The following is a 23,165-nucleotide window of genomic DNA, read 5'->3' as shown; positions in this document are numbered from 1 at the left end:
GATGCCCAATGACTGCTGTAATGTTGTTTTCGGGAACATGTTGTGTCCTAAAAGTAAAGATTGCTGATGTTGCCTTCTCCTGAAGATGTGAAAAGTAATGGGATAACACTAAGGACTGAAAAAGTCAACAATTATTCTCAATGGAATAGGAATGAATTTTTTGATGTGTTTAACTAGTCATGTGTTTTCAAATGAATATGTTAGTTATTTATGCACTGATTATCAATCTGACTGATATCCTCAAAGGGTTGTGTGGAAAAATTACATGCATAGAAACTATCCATTCTAAAAGCAGACAGTTCTCAGAAGAGCACAGGGCACTGAAGTGTGGGTTTTGTGGTATCTGAGATAACTTTTTTCCCTATTGAAACTAATCAATGGAAAAAATGTAATTTATTATTTAAATATTTTCTTAAAAGGCTTTACTTTTCAAGAACATTAAAAATGTATAGTGAAGTGAGACTTTACTTTGGTTTTGTGACACCCTGAGGTTCTCATGAGTTAGCTAAAAAAATTAAAACAAAACTTTTGATAAAAGCAAAGACTTTTTGTTTGGACAGAGATAAATTTTTGGTTACTGAGAAATGTGCAAAAAAAAGCATCAGTAAACTCTTTTAAAAAAATTATAGCAGAAAGGGACACAAATACTAGAACTGTTCCTGTCTTGTACAATGATATCTATAGATAGTGTTCTCTCACTCTGTAATGACTCTCTGTCTCTGTCTCTCATTCTCCCTCTCCCCTACCTCCCACCCTGGAGTCAGAAGTCTTAGTGTCCCATTCTTCCCCCCAGTTCTGTCCACATGACAGCCTAGAGGACAATGGACAAAATGTCTCTCTAGGGCTTTCAGTTACACAGAAGGGGCTAGCCTACAATGGTAGAGGAAGTTTTCTATACTAATAAGTCCATATCCTTAAGTCCATAAGTCCAGTCCCTATCCCTGATCCAATATACTTATTTAAAAAAAGAACTATGTGGATCAGAAATTAATAGTCCTTAAACAAATTTCTTTCTTGTTTTGTACTCTGAAATAATTGTGTTTGTTCATGATTAAGCTCACAATGATAATAGCTAAAATTAAGTTAACTCATTTGATTACTTAAAAAATTTTAAAATCAATGTTAGATTGATTTAAAAAGTCATTATGTATATTTGGATGTGCATGTGTACATATATGTGAAATCTAATGAAATGGTACTGAATCAAGACTATTTTGAGTCCCAAGTTTAAAGTAAAATCAGATGACATTATTTTTGCTACCACCTGCCAGAATCCTTTTCTCATTACTTTATAGACAGCCCTAGAATTTTGGACCTAGGGTTCTCCAACCAGCAAATCTCAAAGCCTTAGTTGGTAAATCTCCAAGTTGTTTGCCTTGTTCTCTCTTTTTAGTTTTTGGGGATTTCTGGCAAGAAGGGAAAAGTCCTCAAATTCCAAATTTAATGCTCTTTCCATTTCACCACTCAATCTCCTAGTCACGCAAACTATGAGCAAAGTATTGCATATATTATACATATAACATACCTATAAGTAATTGTACTGAATGACTGAGAGAAATCACATGATTTATTTTGCATTATGAAATTAGAAACTTAGTTTATCTCTATCACATCTTTGTAGGTTAGTAAAATTAGTCTTAAAACATGATACCACAGGCATACAGAAGAATATATACTTAGGAAAATCAAGAAGCTTTTCTCAATGAAATAAATTAATAACACATGGGAATTTAGTTTTTTAAATTTGTGAATCGAATTTGTACAGGGTCATCTCAAAAAGAACAATCTAAAAAACAAAAAAGTACAATTAAATGATATCTATTTTACAACAGAAAATTTCCTTACTTAGGTTGATTCTTATTTGAAGGTGATAATACAGGAGAGGAAAGTGGTCTGACTGGTGAGGTTGCTCCAGCAGCCAAGTTAGGAGATCCAGCTGTAGTCAAAGAATTGGCTCTCCTGGATGGCAGATTATTACAAGGACTAATAATAACATTCTGATCTATAAAAGTATAGGAAGGAAAATATATAAACACTGTCACAGGTTATATATTTCATTAATATGCATTTCATAATAATCCCATAATATCAAATATAAAATCAGAATCCCTCTTAAAGGCTATCTTTAAATTTATATGTGTTTTTAAAAATGAAACCAAAGGGATTTAGCACCCTTTGATGCAGCAGTGTCTCTACTGGGTCTGTATATCAAAGAGATTATTAAAAAAGAAAAGTGACCTATATATACAAGAATGTTTGTAGCAGCCCTTTTTGTTGTGGCAAAGAGGTGAAAACTGAGTAGATGCCCATCAGTTGGGGAATGGCTGAATAATTTATGTATAAAAAGGTAATGGAACATTATTGTTCCATAAGAAATGATGAGCAGGATGGTTTCGGAAAAGCCTAGATGCTAAATGAAGTGAGCAAAATCAAGAGAACATTGTACACAGTAACAACAAGATTACATGATGATCAACTGTGATGGGTGTAGCTCTTTTCAACAATGAAATGATCCAAAGCAATGCTAGTAGACTTGGAATGGAAAATGCCATCCATATCCAGAGAGAGGACTTTGAAGACTGAATATGGGTCAAAGCATAGTATTTATTTTTTACCTTTGTTGTTGTTGGTGTTTATTTACTTGTTTTTTTTTTTCCTCATTTTTTTTTCTTTTGATCAGATTGCACAACATTGCACAGCATAAAAATATGAAAATGTTTAGAAGAATTGCACATTTAATCTATAGTGGGCTGCTTACTCTCTAGAGGAAAGGGAAGAAGGGGAGGGAGGGAGAAAAATTTGGACCATACAATTTTGCAAAGGCAAATGTTGAAAACTATCTTTGTATGTGTTTTTGGGGAAAAGCTGTTAAAAAATGAAACCAAGATTTATGACAAGTGTCCTTTATCATCAAAAGAACATTTTCTACATTCAATAAAGGAAAGATAATGTAAGTTAATATAGTTCTAATGCAACTATTCATTTTTTTTGGGTAAACTACATTAAATAGAAAAGAAAACTTGGCCTATTTTAGTGAGATAAAGTACTTTAAGGTAGCATAATAATACAAAACAAAATTTCTACTTATTATAAAATTAAAAATCAACTATGACCTAGATTTAGAAAATGAAAACATGGCTTTTACCTGATTCTTCTTGCTCATTAAGGTCTTGAGGATCTGAGCCACTGCGGCCACGGCACTCCTTATGCATTTTTGCCTTTCGTGTGGCCATCTCATCATCAGTAGCCTCTCCACTTTCACCCTGGAAACAGAATACAGAATATTTCTCTTCCTTTTCCTTGGAACCATGTCTAGTCTATCCCAGTTTTCCTTGCTAGACCATTCCTTGAAGCTTAGGTCATCTTTGGAATCTTCATCATGGCCTTCCACAGTCTTTGTTTTAAAGGTGGACTTCTATTGCACAAGAAGTCTTTCAAACTCTTTCTTTGAGATATTCTTGATTATTCTATCTCCTCATGACTGGGGATGATTTTGGAATTAGAAGACGACTTGGGCTCAATTCCTGTTGTGCTCTTACTACTTGTATGACCTTGGCCAAGTCCCTTAACCTGTCTGGGAATCAGTTGTCCTATCTGAAAATGAGGAGACTAGATGATCTCTGTAGTCTCTTCCAGTACTAAACCTATGATTCTATGATCCCCTGTATTATAGTTATTTGTATACATTTTTCTCTCACTATCCATTCATTTTGTAAACCTCTTGAGAGTAATGTTTGTGTTCTCAAGAGAGTTTGGATCACCAGTATCTTTTTGCACAGGGTATGTTCTTAATAAATGTTTAATAAATTGAACTGAATTGAATTTACAAAACAGGAAGTTTTATATATGGAGATTAATTTCTTGGCTTAATCTGTAACAGCTTATAAAACACTATTGTAATTATATTATTAGACAGATTTGTGTCACCTCCTTGAAAACTAACCATGATTTATGAGATTGTTTCTAAGGGAAACAATATCAAGAGTTAGATTTTATGAATATACATTCTATGAATGTATTTTTTTGTTCCCCAAAGAGGGGAAGTGCTTTTTTGCAACTCGTTTCCCTTCTACCTCCAGCAAAATGTCTCTTTCTTTTTCTATCTCTAAATTTTATCTATCCAATTTCTTGTTCTTTCTTTGCCATACAACAAAATATTCAATTTTCCTCATCTTTGAAAATCTCATAGTATACTATGACTTCTCTATAATTTATTTTCTCCTCTATAATACCACCATTTATTAGTCAAATTCCTATAAAAACTGTCTATATTTGATGCCTCCATTTTAATTTTTTTTCTAATACTTGACGATATGGCTTCTGATCTTTTTACCTGACTAAACCTGATGGGCTTTTCTCAGTCCTCATGCCTGACAACTCTAATTTTGATATGGCTGACAACCCTTTCTTCCTGGTTATTCTTTTTTTTTCCTATGGTTTTTTTAGGATACTGTTCTCTCTTGGTTATATTCATACTTGTCTGATGATACTTTCCTTTTCTGGAACATCATTCTTATCACGACCATTTATGGTGGGTACAATCCAAGGTTTTGGCACAAGTCTTTTCTTCTCTTGATAAACTTTCAGTGGCTTTTCATCAGCTAATATAGGTTTAATCATCTCTGCAGATGACTCTCAGATCTACACATCCAGCTAATGTTTCTCTTCTGAGCTCCAGTACTGAATTACCAATTCCTTACTAGATATTTCAAATAGGGTGGCCCAAAGGCATCTCAAACTCATCATGTCTAAAACAGAACCATCTTCCCCTTAAATATACCTGTTGGAATCCTTACTAACTGCTAACTAATTAGAGTTGATCTAATCTTACAAGAAGATGTTTTGGCCAGAACCTGAAACAAGGTACTAAGTAGAACTAATCAAGACAAGGCTTGTGTTTGCACCTTTACTCATTGGAGTCCACAAGTATGCCAGCTTCACAAAGTAAACTTTGTAACTTTGAGTTCACACCTCCCTTGAAGCTCTTTGGGCCAGAGAGCACTATGGGAGAAAACCCATAATCCCTCTCTCTCGTATCCCACAATTCCTCCCTCTTGTATAAAAGAAACAGACAGAGGCTCTTGGAGAGATTTCTCCGGAATGACATGAAGAGTGGAGCTGGCTGGAGGCTGAAGAAAGCAGAGGCAGAGGCTGAAGGACAAAACCTTTGGATTTGGCAACATTCGGAGAGAGCTCTTGGAACCAAGCAGAGAGATAGGCCTCTAGGCTAACCGGGCTATATTGGAGATAATAAAAGATCTGAACTTTTATCACCTGGCTGCGTTTTGAGAAGAAAAAGCTCACCACATTTTGGCGCCCGAACAGGGACCGATTCAGATCTCTGAACTAGATCACAACATATACCTATCTTCTAAATGGAGCATTTTAATTCCTCTAAGTCATAGTGTTCCCAGCCTCAGCATGGTTTTCAATTCCTTACTCTTACCCTCTGTTATTAGATGTGAATACGTGATGTGAATATCCAAGGAGTTGTCAGATTTTGTTGCTTTTTACTTCTACAGCATTTCTTGCACCTGTACCAGCCTCTCTATTTATTCAAGTACCACCACATTTTGGGCCCTTATCTCTTCTCACCTATATTACAGTAATGACCTCCTAATTGGTTTTCTTGCCTCTAATTTCTTCATATGCTAACCCATCTTCTAAATAATGGCCAAAATGATTTTCCTAACACACAGGTCTAACTATGATACCCCTCCCTCACGCACAATAAATTTCAAAAGTTCCATATTATTTCTAGGATAAAATAGAAACTTCTCAGTTTGGTGCTGAAAGCCTTCACAACTGCCCCCAATTACCTTTACAGTTTTATCCTACATGACTCTAGGCATATTGGCCTTTTTCCTGTTCCTTTTACCAGAGACTCAAGTTTCAATGGTTTTATACTGGTTAGACCCTATCCCTAGAGAGCACTCCTTTGGCCACATTTCTCAAAACCCCTAATTGCCTTCAAAGAAATAAGTTCCTTCAAGGACCTCCCAAAGGAAGCCTATCTTGATATTCAAACAATTCTCCCCAGTGGCTAGGGTCCTTCCTGCCAAACTACAATACTTTCATTTAAAAAAAATGTTTTGTAAATATAGCCACCAGTAGGTGCTTAATATGATTGCTGACTGATAAATATTACTAATAAATACTAACATCATAGCTAATGCATATGCATTTGCAAAGAGCTTTACATATATTATTTAACTCTATCCTCATTTACTTTACTGATCAGTTGCCAAAATCTTGCTGATTCTACCTCTAAAATATCATAACCATCTCCTCTCTATTCAGTTACTACCTTATCCAAACCTTCACCACTCTCAATCAGGAACAAGCATCTATTAGTCAGGCACTATGCTAGTAGTACAGGGAAAGGCCAAAATAGTCCCTCCTTTCAAGTTCACATTCTAATAAGATATATAACATGTAAATAATTGTGTATATGTATGTGTTTATCTGTCTACCTATCTATTTAATTATATATCCATCCATCTATCTGTATGTCTGTCTGGCTGTCAACCTATCTACCCATTTACCTAACTATAAGGAAGTAGTTTAGAAAGAAGACATTAGCAGTGGTGATAGATTCTTAAAGAGGCAGTGTCTTGGAGAAAGTAAAATTTGGATTGAGTACTTAAGAAAACTAGGTATTGAGATCCAAAAGTTTCAAAAACTAAGTATTTGAGTTCAAAGGAAAGCAAAGAGACAGAAGAGGAGACAGCCAGTGAAGAGACAAAATCCAGAGAGGGAGCTCAGAAAGTGTGAGGGGCTAAGTAGTTGAAGGGTTTTAAAAGCCAAAGAATTTTGTATTTGTGTTTGAACCTGGAGGTAACAGGAGCAACTGAGATGACCTAGTAGGTAAGGAACCTGGTTGGACCCATATTCATTATATCACTTTGACGAGGATTACTTTGAAAGTCTCACGATTCATTTTCCTGCCTTTCCCTCTTTCTTATCTATCTTCACACAGCTACCAGATTGATATTGTTAAGAGTGCAGGTCAGATGATGTTACTTTCCTGCTTAAAAAGTTTTCACTGACTCCCTATTCTTGTTAGGATCAAATACAAATTTCCCTCTTTAGCTTTTAAAACAACTGACAATCTGCCTCCCATTTGTTTTTCTGGGTTATTATACAATTATTCTTTTTAAATTACATACTCTAGCCAAACTAGTATGCTTGCTGTTCCCCTTACAGGATAAAGCTGACGCTCACAGTTAAATTCACTCCTTCCTCTTCTTATCTCATAGATTTCCTCACCTACATCATCTACAGGAAGTGATTCTAATTCAATGATTCTAATTGCATTTTATAGTCTCTACCATTCATTTTAGCGGTTTTAAAAGTTTATGCTGAAAAATTTCTCTTCAATTAAATTATAATTTATAATAAGAAAGAAGGGACCATGTTCTATGCTCCTTTCATATCCCCCATGGCACCTGGCTTGGTGCACATTACAACTGCTCAATAAACATTGGTTGATTTGATGTGATATATGATAAAAGTGTCAAATTCTTACCCTCATAAGGATTTTTTTCTTTTTCTTATTTGCACTTATCCCAAGGGTATTGTTCCTTTGCACACTGGGTTTCTCCACACTTTTAGAAAGTGTTGCTGGACTTGTATTTCGTGTAGTCCAACGTCTGCCACCAAACAGTTCAATAGCATGAGCCAAAGTTGGACCTTCAAATCTTCCATCCTCCTATAAAGAATGACATAATTATAAATGGAGGCCTGACTATAACACAACAGAGAAGCTCCTCAGAAATAGGGACATTAAATGTATACCATATTCTGCTACTGAATTCCCTTTTCTCTTGTTCTGTCATCACTTGCTCTTGCTAATCCCCAACCCCACTATCTATTTCCTCCATTTGTATTCATGGAATTCTGAACAGAGCTAGAAAAGGTCATAACCATGTTCACTAGTTGTACTGCAAATTTAGTTAATGAAATCTTATTTGGATCTTCACTGAAGTAAGGCAATTCTTATACTCCTAATTCCTTCTCTATCTCCCTCTCCACCACAGCCTTTCCATAGTTCCTCTTCTCTTCCAAAATCTTTCCCCATTCTCACAGATGAAGATCTTGCCTCATGCTGAGTGCTTACTAGCCATTCAACATGAATTCCCTCTTTCTCTCTCATCTTCTTTTATTAACCTCTTGCCATTATCACTCATTTTCTCTTCTTTTACTCCTAACTTTGGTAAAAGCCAAGTTCAATTCCTCTACATGTGCCCTTAATCCCATTTCTTTTTGTCTTTTTCAGATTTTCTCACTATTATCCCATCCTTTCTCCCTTTCCTGTAATTTTCAATTTCTCCTCATCTCTGGATTCTTTTGTTAGTGCATAAAATCATATTTAAATCTTTATTAATTCCATCTTGAAAAATTTCATTACAAGATCCATAATCCCTATTATTCTATATCTCTTCTCCCTTTCATAGACAAACTTCTGGAAAAAGCTTTCTATGCTAGTTACTTTATTTTCCTCCCCTTTTCCTATTTTTAAAAACTCTAACAGCACAATTTAAATAAAGGAATTGACCTTTCCAAAGTCACCAATCATTTCTTAATTGTTAAGCAATGGCTTTTTCTTAATTCTCATGCTTCTTGACTAGATAGAAAGAAGTTGTCACCCTTCCTTCCCAAATTATCTTTTTGTATTCAGTCAATAAACATGTAGTTTGCCTACTACATGCTAGGCATTGTTAAGCACTGGTGAGACATGGAAAAAGTCTCTGCCTCCAAGGAGCTCAATCTAATGGATTGTCTACATATTTTTGGGTATTTATTTTGTAAATAATTTCTCTCTCTCTCTCTCTCTCTCTCTCTCACACACACACACACACACACACACACACACACACACATACACACATTCTCTCTCTCTGTCTCTCTCTCCCCAGTTGAAGCTCCTTGGAAGCAGAGATCATTTCACATGTTGTCTCTGCATCTCTAGGAGCTAACAGTGCTTTATACATAGCAGGTGCTGACTTCTCAGCAGTACCTGACACTGTTGACTGTCGACCTCTCCTCCTGGATATTCTCTCCTCTGTGATTCTGAAATATTGTTCTCTGTTGGTTCTTCTCTTGCATATCTCTGCCCACTTTGCTGAATCATAATCTAAAACAAGCTCCTTGGGTGTACTCCAAGGCCTTGTTCTGGGCCTCTTCCCTTTTTGCTCTATGATCTATTGCTGGTAGTACTTGCCATGGATTTTAATTATCTTTATGCATCTATGTAGCTAGCCCTCTTTTCTAAGCTCTCATCTGGCTATCAACTGCCTACTGGACCTTTCACAATGGATATCTCACAAACATCTTAAACTCAACAAATCCAACATACAATTTACTTTTTTCTTCAGGTCCATTGTTTTTTGGACTTTTCCTGTGTGTGTGTGTGTGTGTGTGTGTGTGTGTGTGTGTGTGTTTTAGGGTAATATTCATTTTCCAGTCATGTAAGTTTGAAACCTTAGTGTCATTCTCAGCCCGATTCTCATTCATTCTACATATGCACTTAGTTGCCAAATCTGTCATTTCTGCTCCATGACATTTCTCTCTCATCACAGAGCCACCATTCTAGTTCGAGCCCTTATCTCCTTTGGCCTAGGGTAGTGCATTAAGTTCCTAAAATAGGTCCTGCCCCAGATTTTTCCAACTTTCCATCTATCATTCACATAGTTGCCAAACTGTCTTTCCTGAAGTGCAGATCTAACCACAGGAATCTCACTAAATTTCAGTGGTTTGCTATTAATTACCTTTAGATTCAAATATAAATTTTTCTATCTGACATTTAAGGCCCTTCACAAACTGGTTCCAAACTACCTTTCTAGAGTTACTGTACATTATTCCACTGCACACACAGTGTTAGTGGCCTAACTAAACAGGGTCTCTTACTCTTTTTCTCATGTGGCATTTCATTTCCCACACCCAGGAACCATTCATTACCTCCATCTCTCAGAATACTAATTTCCTTTCAGGCTTAGCTTAAGCTCTATTTTACACCTGAAGCATAACTGCTGAGTACCCTCTTATCTCTACTCTCAATCACACTGTAGTTTGTACACACCTAAATATTTACATGTTGACTCCTTCTGGTTAGGCAGTTAGCTTTTGAAACTGGAGACCACTTTTGATTATTAGTATTCCCAGCACCTGGGATAATGCCTGATACACAGGATAAATTTAATTATATTGTACGAAAATTAGATGATATCATTTTAAAAATTGCAATCTTTTCTGCAAAAGATCATTCCTCTGTTAAAGGAATTTTTCTGTGATTTAATAATCACAACCATATGTGGTTTAAAGTTAGATACAAACATGGTCAAGAATTGTTCAATTTAGTGAGGTATTGCTCCCAAAACTCCCACTGCAAAGCAATGAGATAAGTAAGGCTACAAGAGCAACATAGAATTTCTGTTTAGGATTTAGGGTTATACAAAATCCAGGGGCAGTGAGGAGTGATTTATCTAATATCACTGAAGAATGAGGTGCTTTGGATATGAGTAAATTTTACAACTAATTTAAAATGAATGCTTCAAATGTCAAAATCATGTTTAATTGTATTTGATGGAAAGTTAAAAGAAATTACTGTGAATTTTCTTGTTTTACTCAGAAATCATAACAGATTGTCTAACTTTTGCTGGATAAACATCAGGTTTTATACAATATTCTGGTACAGTAATGTCTCTGGAAGCTGATCAGACATGTAGGGCTGAGCTTAACCATTCACTACTATACTGTTTCAATCTTTTTTTTTTTTTTTTAACACTCAACATTGCTCTATTCTTTGAATATAACAGGAGGCAGAACTGATAATTTCTAGGGAAAACTACAAGATAAAGAATTGTAGAAGTATATGGGCTCCCCAAATCAACCTCACCCTCAGTAGAAGGTAAATTTCTGGAGGGGGAAGACTGTTTTGTTTTTGTTTCTCTAACACCCAGAAAAAAAACTAGGACATTTTAGGCATTTAATTATTACTTAAATAGCTGAACATTATTTAAGAGCAATTCTTGTTGGACTCAGGTATTTTGGCTTATTTTTAGGCTTATGAATATTCTGGAAGGTTAAAGATGCTACTTGTCTAACCACGTGATAAACAAAACATTTAAATACATGTGAATTGTATCTATGTGTGTGTATGTATAGATATGTATATAGTAAAATTTATATGTAGTATTGCAATATAGTAATCAAGTAGAGTTAGAGCCATTTCCTCCCAAGTATCTCACATATAACTTTCACAAGTATGACCTGAATGCTCCTCATGGAGCTAATAGAAAGTATCTTTAATTTCCCCATTTTATAGATGATAAAACTAAGATAGGCATTATACAAAGAAGCACACAGATTGACCTTGAAAAAAACCTGAATTTTTTCAAAACTTAGAATTTAAATTCTATTTAGTCTTCTGTTATTTCTCTTAGCTAGTATTTTAAGTTAGCTATTAATTAGGATTAGTGTGTAGTCCTCAAAGTAGTAGGCCAGGGAAAACTGATGGCTATAATTACCAAGAATCTTGGGTCTAAATCATTCCTCTGAGTTTCTTCTATATAAAAATAAGGAAGTTAATCAAGGGGCTTCTGAGAACCATTCCAGTTCAAAATTTATGATTCTAAGAATTATTTTTTGGAGGGAATATACATAAATACAGGCATACCTTGGAGACATTATGGGTTCAGTTCTAACCACCGCAATAAAATAAATATTTTAATAAAGCAAATTACATGAATTTTTTTGTTTCCCAGTGCATATAAAAGTTATATTTATAGTATACTGTAGTTTTTTAAAGTGTGTAATAGTATTTTTGTCTAAAAATATGTATACTTTAAAAAATGCTAACTATCGTCTGAGCCTTCAGAGAGTCATTCTTTTTGCTGGTGGAGGGTCTTACTGTAAAGCTGCTGACTGATTATGGTAGTGGCTGCTGAACATGGCTGTGGCAACTTCTTAAAATAAAACAATCAAGTTTGTTACATGATTGACTATTCCTGTCACTTGAATACTTAAGAGGCCAAGGTAGGGTTGTTAATTAGCCTAAATTCTATACTGTTGTGTCTCAGAAAATAGAAAAGCCAGAGGAGAGGGAGAGAGACTGAGCAATGGCTAGTTGGTGGAGCAGTCAGTACATATTTATCGATTGAGCTTGCCCATCGTATATGGATGCAGTTCATGTAACCCACAAACAATTATAATAGCAATATCAAAGATCACTGATCACAAATCACTATAACAAACATAATGATAATAATAATAATGTTTGAAATATTGCAAAAATTACCAAAATTAGAGACACATAAAATAAGCATATGCTGTTGGAAAAATGGTGCTGACAGTTTTATTGCATGCGGGGTTGTCACAAATCTTCAATTTATTAAAAGACAGAGTAATCTGCGATTAAGTAAAGCACAATAAAACCAGTTATATCCATACACACACACACACACACACACACACACACACTCTTACATACATGTATGCATATGTACGAATGCATGTATGTGTATAAACTGTCTCCAAATTGGGATACATTTTTTTACCCTTAAAAACTTAATAGTTCCATTACATTATGTGATTTCTCTAAATTACATAGGATGTTTCTATTCTAATGTTACCAATGATCATTTAGTCACGAACATGTACTGGCAGTTCACTGATTACAAAGTCATAAAATTAAAATTACAATTGAATGAAATTTTGATTGTTTATCAGGCATTAATAATGTTGTGGGAGACCAATAATATCTTGCATCATTAACAGAGGGTAACACTAAATTCCTTACCTGATAGAGGCTGACATATTGCTTCCTTAGCCACTGCTGTCGCTGGTCAGGAAATTTCTTCATTTTTCTTACAGCTTTTGTTAATTCTAATAATCCATTATACAACATTTTAGCAGTATGTTTTGGTGCCACAAAGTGTAATAATCTATTCTCAGTAGTTTGAAGTCCATAAAGCAGTGTCACACTATTCTCTAAGAGGGACATGTTACTGAGTTTGTTCTGAACACATACAGTGTGCATATCAATGCCAGGATGTCCCATGTACACAGCCTTGACTGAAAACAAATCCAGAAAACCTTCCATCAATCCATTTAATCCAGTATTGCCAAGTGATTGAAGTTTGCCAGGCTCAGCTAAATTTCCTGTGATGCCTAATTTGGCTTTAGTATTGGCGAGTGAGGCAGTTGTAGGTCTGATCCAGGTCAAAGTACTATTATCAGGTTGAAGCCGAAGAAAGCAGCGTGCTGACAGATGTGCATCCTGGTCATAGTGAATAACAGTGGCTCCTTGGAGTATGAACTGATGGACATCAGCTCTAATTGACAAGACATACCAGGGAATGAGTTCTGTGCCATGGTTGAATGCTTTCTGCTCTTCTTCTGTTCCATGGAAATCCCATTCTTTGGCTTGCTCAAAAATATCACTTTCTGAATCAGATAGTTCTCCAATTATAAACCTATATTGGAAATGAGGTCACAAAAATTACCAATGATTGATTTTATAGTCTAATAATTATAAGATAAAATGAATTTTAACATAAGCATAGTATACTTACTCTTATTTAACTATGGATTCCAAATTTGCAAAGAAATAGAGTGACTTTTGGAAATGCAAAATGTAGAGGCATTTATCTAAATGTTTTTAACTCTATCTTTAACAATTTGTGGCAATACAGACACCTAAAATGTAATTTCTAGGTCTATTAGATGACACATAAATAATGAGAAAAAAACTAAAATGATTTTTCATGTATACCCAGAAGAATCTCTTTTAATAATCAACTATACTGGTTCAATGACATAAAATTATAAAAATTATGAAATTCTGTCATAAAATTGACGAGATGCTAATTTTCATTTTGGTAGGAATTGGTCTTACTAAGGATTAAGCATACCTATTTTAAAACAGAAGAGAATGAAATGATTTTATATAAATTTTTAAAATATGGAAGGAGTAGAAGGATCTTGAAATGGCCTCATATTCCAAAAAAAAAATTAGTTTAGGAAATCTTTGCATGGGGTGGGGAGTGAAGAAAGGAGAAAGAATTGGGAAAAGGAGCAGAGAAATTGGTGGATGTTTAGCAGGGTTGATGATTAACATACTAGGAATGAAGAAAGTACAATAATTGAGATTAGGATGTAAAGCATGAGGGATTCTGAGGTAGTAGCTCATTAGTCATTGAAGCAACTCCTTATAGAATCAACACTATAGAGGTAAATGAAGCTATTTAGTATATTTTTTGGAGAGGTGATTTTCATAATGACTGGTGAGAATTCTACACATTAGAAATCTGTTTTGAGTGGGCAAACTGTTTTCTCAAAAGTCAAGGTAAATAGGTTGGGACACTTGCTCCTGTGGCAACTAGTCCTTACATAAATCTAATCATCAAAAGTAAGTTTAATCATTTGAGTAATAGGAGATGAGAAGAAGGGGGTAGGAGAGAGCTCTTGGTGGATGAGAAGAATGAGGAAAGGGGTAAACATGGGAGGTGTGAGGAGAGATAAAAAGATTTGACAAGTCAGGTGGTTTAGTGAATCAATTATGCATGGATAATAGTCTTGCCACTATGAGAGCCTAGATGATATTATGTAACAATCTCATCACAGTTACCACATGAATTCGAGCAAAGACTTAGGGTGATGAGAGTGGACTAAGGTTGGGATTTGGAAGGGCAAGATCTTCCATAGAATAATAGGGCAAAGACTTAAAAGTACGGTGTAGAACTGAACCTGAATTAGATTACCAAGGAGTCAAGATGAGGAAGGGAAGATATTGTAGCCAGTACAGGGGTAAATGAAGCAAGTGTGCAAAGTGTATAAGAACTAATATAGAGTAAAGTAAGCAGAGCCAAGAAAACAACATACAATGACTACTACAATATAAATAAAAGGAACTTTTTTTTTGCAGACTTGTTTCCATCATTCTCAACAGTATTCAATCCTTTTTAGTTTTCTACAATTTAGTAAGAGCTGAGATAACTTTAGGAAATAAGATTCTAAATAGGTGAAGGCTTATCTTGCTTGTATTTCTATAGTAGAAGGAGGTTCTTGACCTCCCACCCTGAACATGTCCAAATGGCACTTCCTGCAAGGCATAAGAGTTACGAGATGAATCAGTGGTGATAACTTATGCTGATTAAATGAATTTGAATTATTATTCTTAATTTTTTCATCAAGGGAAATTGTGTTTTCTACATTCTATATTCAATTTGAGTTTTCAGCTAAATACATTTTGCAGAAAAGAAATTATGAACATGAAATAAATGTCTGGAAAAGAAAAATTACAGGGCTGCTGTTCAATAATGATATAAATGGCATAAATAATGTAAATGTCTTCTTTAGTGTCAGTTTTTATTATAAAACTCAAAAGAAACTAATCCCAGATGTTAATAATTTCATTAAAAAGCATTCTTCTAAGGACCAAAGCCTATTGCCTAAAGCAAAATTGACACTAACATATAATTGAATAAATTTATTTCAAACAGGAAATTAGTAGTTTGCTTTTTTTTTTTTTAAAGCTTACTTACTGAATTTCTGAAGCAAGGAGCCTTATTCTTTTTTGGAAGTAAGTAATTCTGTAGTTCTACATACTAAGAGTTACATAGAAGTTGTTTAGGAGCCTCTATAATGCAAGCCTAGAAAGCTATTTACCAATTTAAGAGATTCAGCAATCAAACTAGACATAGATTTGAACCTCTAGAAGGGATAGTTGTATATCATTTTAAAGTTTGAAAGTACTTTATAAACATATATTGTTATGGGCCAGAACTCTGAAACCAGGAGTCTTACAAGATGCTAAGTCAGTGTAATTGATGAGACAATGGTTATCTAGTTTAGCATGGTGATTGATAGTTCTCTAAGTTCAGTATGATTGATTTAATCTTATAACAAAAAAAAAAAACGGTTTCCTAGTGATATAATGATTGGTTTATACTCAGTGTAGAGCATATAAGCTGGGACAAACTCAGCCAAGGGAGGTAGAGACAGATTCATTCCATCATCCAACTTTGTGGTGGCTGGAGGCTGAAGCACAAACCCTTGGACTCAGACTCACTTCATCTCACACCACCGTGGTAGCCTATGCTCCTGCATTTTCTCCACTGAAACCAAATCCCATTTGAAGGCCAAGAGAAAGCTAGCTGAGCACCAAGCAAAGGAGACAATAAAGACTTTTGGACTTTAACACCTGGCTAATCTTGTGGTGATTACTCTGCTGAAACAAAGGCTGCTCCCAAGACCTCAGAAAACCAACCACTGAGAATATTACAATATACCTTATCTCATTTTTCCCACAACTCTATGAAGCAGATGCAACAAATATTGTCATCCTTTTACATACGGAGGCACTAAGAGATTGATTTACACAACCAATGATAGAGGCAGGATTTGAACAAAGGTTTCCTTCCCCTCCTTTCTGTTGGGTACGATAGGGGAATGTCCTTCTGCTCCTAAATGATCAGATCCCAGAATTTTTGAATTTGGGGTTAATCACAAAGTATCTCTCAAGGCTGTTGCTACTCAGGAAATTTCCCTTCTCTGACTAGAATGCTAGATATTTTTATTACTCTCTCCAGAGAATTCAGAGATTTTTTCCTCCTTTACATAAGAGCTGGGTTCCCCCCAAACTATCCATGTACACTCTCAAGCCATGTTCCAATATATGTATATTTGTGCTAGGTATCTGTTTCTAGTCATTATCAACTGCTCTTACAGGGAGGAAACTGCCCCCAAATAGCACAGAAGTTCCACATCTATGTTCACAAACACTCAAGTTGCTTTATCTGATCAAAATTTTTTATCCTTCCATTTTTCTTTATGGTTTATGACCGCTAAGTCTGTTCCCAGGTCATTACCTCTGCACTCTCTTCTTCACTTACCTGATAAATCAATTTGATTCTACGTAATCCTTTTCTCTTAAATTCCCTGACCTCTTGTCCTATTACCAGACATGCCTTTCTAAGCTGTAACCATGAATTATTCTTACCATGTGGATTCTTTATTTCTATTCACATGCTGCTTAACAGAGGCAAAGGAAGTTATAACACTATGCTTATAGAATCCAATAGGATTTATGTATTTTATCTCAAATGGGTCCTCATCAAACTCCCTAGCTCCTGCTCTCTTCATAGCTGCTGTTGCAAACCTCACATCTCAAGTCTCCCACAGCATCCTCTCTCACCACCTCTTAGCTGAAGTCTTTGTTGGATAATTCATGAAAAAATTAAGCCTATTTACGAAGGCTTTTCCCTTTCTTCCTTCTCATCTTACATCACTGAGATGTCATCCCTTATTAGGCTCTTCCACTTCAATCTTAGGTAAAGAGGTAGTCCTTCTCCCTGCCATGATCCCACTCTCTCTTCTTCCAACTTCCTACATAGGTGTAAGGAAAATGAGGAAATTTTTCTTTAAATATGAGATTACCCCCAATATCAACTCTAATCTTTCTTCAATCTCTATTTACTAGCACCTTGCCTCTTGCCCACCAACACACTCATGGTTCCTTAAAAAAATTTTCTTGGTTCCAGCATTTCTGCAATCATCCTATCTCTCCTTCCCTTCTTGGATAAACTCCTTGAGAATGTTTTCTCTACTAGCTGCCTCTACTCTCCATTTTTAAAAAACTTTCTGAAATCTTTTTTCTTATCTCATCATTCAACTGAAAATTGAATGATATCCAAATCCAAAGTTACCAATATCTCTGGCATTTTATTATAGGTCATTACTATAAGATGGTCTTTTTTCAAACACACACTTCTCTCTACAGTCTCTAAAGCTGTCAATCCTTGATTTCTCTTTTGTTTCACGACTTGCCCTCTGCTAGTATGTTTCTCTTTGATAATACTTTCTATTTTCCATGTTTATATCTCGTGTGTATACATTTTCATGTTTCTCATTAGAATGTAAGCTACTTTAGGTCAGTGATGATTTTTTAAAATATTTCTTTGTATCCATAGCACTTAGCACAATGCCTAGTACACACTAAGTGATTAATAAATGTTTGCTGAGTAACTCAGTGATTATAATTACCTTCCAAAACATTCCATTCCATATTTCCCTATTTCTGTAAAGGATAGCACCAATTTTCCAGTCACTCAAGTTTGCTCTATATTCTCACTCCATAAATCCAATCATTTGCCAAATCTTGATTCAATCTCTGTGACATCTCACATCCATATCCCTCCTATCATTCACATAGCATGCCCCATAACCTTTCCTCTCTATTATTATAATAACATTCTAGTTGGTATTCCCACATCTGAAAAAGTTATCTTCTTAAAGTCTGACTATGTTATTCTTACATTAAGTCAACTCCATTGGCTTGCCATTACCTCTAAGAACAAATTCTTCTGCTGTCTTTTAAAGCCTTTTATAGCTTGTCTCCAATTTTCTATTCCAGATTTATCATACATTAGTCTCTTTATGTACATTGTGGTTTAACCTCGATTCATTGGATTTTCTCTCCTGCATCCATATTCTTGGACTGGTTAAGCATGTATATGTCATTTGTTTGTGTGTACATGCATATAAGGACATGAGTACCTACATGGAATGGAGTTGTCTTCCCTAGCCAGATTATAAACCCTTTGAAGGCAGGACTATTTCATTCTCTTGAATGGTTAAGAGTCTGATATGTGGTGATTAATAAATGATTATTGACTGAATAGCTGATACCCCTTAGCAAAGTATAAGGTCCTTAAAAAATGAATTAAACATAATAAGCATGTTGTACTCATTAGCAGGTGCTTGTTGAATTCACTTCAAAAGTTTATAAATGAAAACAAATACTAAAGATGAAAAAGAGCTGGCAGAGTTGTAAATTAGCAATTCAAAAGAGATGATTTAATAAAGTTGGAGAATGAGGGAGGTATCCTGTAGAGGCCTAGACTGCAGGATTTAGGAAATCTGAGTTACTGTCTCAATTTTGCTAGCTCTATGACGGGGAAAATCCAGTTATCTTTTGGCCCTATGACCTTAGGCTGTTCCTTCCAATGATGCAAACTGCTATCTGTTTATATCTACCTAACTTACATGACCTCCCATGCCCCCCGGTTAATCAGGCATAGCCTTTGATTTGTTTTGACAATGAAGAGACTAGTGGAGCCTGAGGCTACTTATCTGTCACCCATAGCCTTGGTCACCCAACTGGCTCTACCTTCTCTTCTTATCACACAGTTTCCTAACAACAATTTTCTGCTTTTGTTCTTTTTCTGTAATTTCTTGCTGACCAACTGTTGCAGCCTGCTCAAACCCACCATTAGCTTTTCCGCTGGCCTATGTATGATATTCAGTTTTTAATTCTTTGTAATAGCAACCATCAAATTACATTTGTAGATGATCTCAAAGCTTTGAGAGCCTTTGTACTGTCCATCCCTTCTCAGCAACTTTACTATGATCCCTTGGCAAATGGGATCATCTTTTGTCTCAGTTCATACCTCTCCTTTAGGCATTGAGTTGATGTAGTCTCAGTAAACTGAGGCTTGGGAAAAGACCTTAATTCAAAAAGGCCATGGTCTCCAACTGTGTCCTGGGCCATTCTAAGTTCTGATCTTTGTCTAGTCATTAGACTCCAAGACTAGAGGGAAGTTGATGACTTTGTTCAGTTCTGCCTCATTTAAAGCCAATTCATATGCAAATCAAGATATCATCTATGGATATCATTGGTCCTTTTTGAGAAAGGAGGATAAGCAACAACTCTCAGTGTGAAAGCAAAAGGGGAATGTACAGAACCGGGAGTCATTTTATATTTGTCTTTGATTCTTGGATTGCCATGACCAAATAATTCATCACCAAATGGCCAACCTGCTGACGGTAATGAGTCTCCCTCTCTATTCTAAGGTCAATTTGTTCTGTGAAAGGTGTTTATTTTTCTCAGTATAAAATTTTTCTAGTTTTAACATTAGAACTCCCTTTATGCCCTAATCTCAAAGCTACTGAATCTTTGCAATTTTTTAATTTTTAAAATTTCAATTGGTAGTTTAATGGATTTTCTGGCTCAGTTATAAGTATTCTGAGGAGTAAGCAACTGAAGATTAACTATGGAAAGGTGAGAATTTTAATATATCTACTGTTCAATAAGTAAGTTAAAAGAAATCTTTCCTCCTTCCCTCTTCTTGTACACATAGCATGCACATAGGCAATTCTGCTATGAAGAGTTACTGTTATATAAGCAGGAATTAAAGAATGTATTTGTTGCAGTGTTTACTTTTAGTACAGAATTTTAACTACAGTAGATCTATAATTAAAGAATTGTTTCTAAAGGTCCCCTGCCAGGATTCTTAATATGTTTTTAAGACATAGAATTCTCCATTATATATGAAAAAAATCTAACTGACTAAACATTTTTAAAATAGAGGTTTCATGATTTTATTTTATATCAAAATATATGACTCATAGCAATAATACCTGGTTGTTCTGATTTCAATGAATTTGATTACAAGCCTTGTGTTGTAGTCTATATAACTGATGCATTCACAACTTTTTGTTTATATAGCTGTTAATTGGTGTAATGAAAATGTCTGGACACTTAGGTTTGTGCCACAATTACATTTAAATGAAATGTGAAATTTTCATATTAGGATTTTTACAAATTTGGTAAAGGATATATGCTTGTCTTTTTGATCAATTTTTTTTTTTGCCCAATACAATTTTCAGCAGTCTAGAAATCTGCAATAGGAGAAAAAGTTTTCAGAACTTTCATGGTAAAAATTATAAGGTCTAGAAAGTGATAGATGTAGAAAGCCTAGGGAAAAAGAATCTAAGAGTGAAAAAGGCGTGGTGTGTCAAAATAAAGATCCAAAGTTTAATAGAGGCAATAGAGGACATGGCTTTTCACCAAGAGAACCTCAAGGGAAATGAAGATATGATAAAAGGAAATCAGAGACTGCAGTATGAATATATTTAGATCAGACCTATGTTTTCATGTAATTCAGACATGCAATTTCCTCTTGGTGAAGAAACTCCTCATCTTGGCTGTCTAAAGAGTTTGCTTGGGCACTGAGAAGTTAAAGTCAACTTTGCAGTTACAAAGAAGACTATGTTTGTTGTTAAAAAAAAATTCCCAACAGTTGGAGCTGTCCAAAAGTGTGATAAGCTGCCTGGAAATCTGATAGGCCTTCAAGCAGAGGATAGATAACCACTTGACAGTTATGTTCTAATGAGGATTCCTTTCATTTAGGTATTGAATACTCAATTTCAACTGTTTCAAATGTCAAGCATCACACTGCAAATTATCTCTTATGCTATATTGTCTCTTCAACACATGTATGTATATATTTAAACACATGCACAACTAAGAATGTAAATATATATATGCATTTGCCCAAATGCAGATTAAAAAAAAGAAGCCAGAATTGTTTTTTTCTGCTGACAAATAGACATGGGAAGTTAAGAATGTGGCCCAGTAGAGGACAACTTACTTTGCCCTCTTCCTTAGCTTTTGTGCTTGTTTGGATTCATTTGCATACCAATATCTAAAGGATACTAGATGTGAAATAAATTTTATAGCCCTCTCTTTCAGGGGGTTATTTTTAGGGGTATACAACCCCCTCAAATGGATTTTTGGGGAACAGGATCTGCATGTATAGTTATTTAGGTCCAAAGAATAGACTTATTCTTAGCTTAGGAGTATTTTGCCTGACTTTTGTTCAGCCATCTGGGTATGGTAGCTCAGAGCCTCCAATAATCAAAATGCTGGTCAGTCAGTATTTATCATGGAGAGGCTGTCTAGTAACTGCAATTCAGGAGTTGGGAATGGAAATGACCACTTGGCAGTCTAGAAGAAATCAGGCTTTACAAATTGATACTTGGTGGCCATGAGTATATTACCTGACATAGGAAAGCTAATGTCCAGTGAAGAGCATAGTATAGATATTCATCAGGGTCGGCACACCCAACAGAAACATTGTGCCCAAGAGTGGAATGAAGTTGTGAATAATGAATTACCTATCAGAGAACATCATGATAGAGGGTGCCCAAGGCATTCACCTTATAATTTTTCACCCAGCTGTTCTCCTGCACTTCTGGATTTCTAGACTCTAGATATCATCTTTGTATGATATCATCATTTCTGGAACTCATAACTCATCAGTACTACTTGTCTTGAGGGCCCTTCTTTCCCTCTGATTGGAGACATTAGTAAGTGGACAGAGGAAAGTCCTCTCAGATTCTTCACCATTGAAGGACGTTGTCCAGAGCACTGACCTCATTATTTTCTACTTAGATATAGGAATTCATCATGCCCATGGTCTCCTCCTCCACCCCCTTTTTCAGATTTTTAAAAATATGTATCTTTTCCCAATAGATTTTGGGCTCCTTGAGAGCATGGACTATTTTGTACTTAGCATAGTGCCTGGCTGTGAAAAGACATTTATTAAATGTTTATTGACTCTGATAACAATAGAAGATATTAGCAGCTTTGTAGCAGCAGAGGTATGAGCTATTGTGGCCACATATGGACTCTAGCCACTTACATCCCCATACTTGAGGTCCCTGATCAGCAGTGTTTCCTTCACGTGTGCACTCTTTATTCATGCATGGGAGGAATCATCTTTTGCTAACTCATACCGTGTTTCCCCAATAATAAGACCTATCCCGAAAATAAGCCCTCCCCTTATTGTGTAAGATTCCTCTAAAATAAGCCCTCCCCCCAAAATAAGCCCTATTGAGATTGCTACTGTGGTGAAGGTGATCCCCTCCGCTACACACTACATTACGGTATCCTCTGTATGCATCCCCCCCCCACCCCGTAAAACGCATGCCACACTCTGAGCTGCATCCAATCAGAGCTGCAGCAGTGAGCGCGTCATCCTGTTCTTCCCCAGTGACTTGCTTGCTGGTGCCACTGAGAGCAGCACCGCGGAGGAGAGCTGAGGCAGGACAACATAAAAACCCAGTATGTAAGCTGGAGTGAGGGGGCATGATGGAGTGTAATGGGCTGAGGCTTGAGTTGATGCACTGAGGTCCCAAGCACATGAGGCTAAATAGTAATTGGACCATGCTCTATTAATATATAAGCTTGGAGAAAGAATGGCCCCGCCCACTCTTTGTGCAAGTCCTGATGTGTTGTATAGGAAATGACGATTCTGGTGGGTGGAGGCAGGGCAGTGAAAAAGGAAGGGGAGGAGAGCTCAGATCTCTCCCGCTCTCTC

At 35.8% G+C, this 23,165-nt stretch overlaps 1 protein-coding gene across 2 annotated transcripts in view; it reads right to left on the bottom strand.

Annotated features, from left to right (window-relative positions):
- Positions 1-23,165, bottom strand: part of PLCE1 (phospholipase C epsilon 1) — a 307,874-nt gene that overhangs the window by 99,845 nt on the left and 184,864 nt on the right. For both annotated transcript variants that reach the window (XM_051981681.1, XM_051981682.1), the window contains exons 7-10: positions 12,800-13,475; positions 7,529-7,711; positions 3,146-3,263; positions 1,846-2,002 (exon numbers count right to left, since the gene is read on the bottom strand). In XM_051981681.1, the coding sequence (XP_051837641.1) occupies positions 1,846-2,002; positions 3,146-3,263; positions 7,529-7,711; positions 12,800-13,475 (1,134 nt within the window). The remainder of the gene's footprint in view (positions 1-1,845; positions 2,003-3,145; positions 3,264-7,528; positions 7,712-12,799; positions 13,476-23,165) is intronic.

Source organism: Antechinus flavipes, chromosome 2 (assembly GCF_016432865.1).
Source record: "Antechinus flavipes isolate AdamAnt ecotype Samford, QLD, Australia chromosome 2, AdamAnt_v2, whole genome shotgun sequence".
NCBI classification, from domain to species: Eukaryota; Metazoa; Chordata; class Mammalia; order Dasyuromorphia; family Dasyuridae; genus Antechinus; species Antechinus flavipes.
Note: the sequence above shows the minus strand (reverse complement) of the source record. Positions and strands in the feature narration are given on the sequence as shown.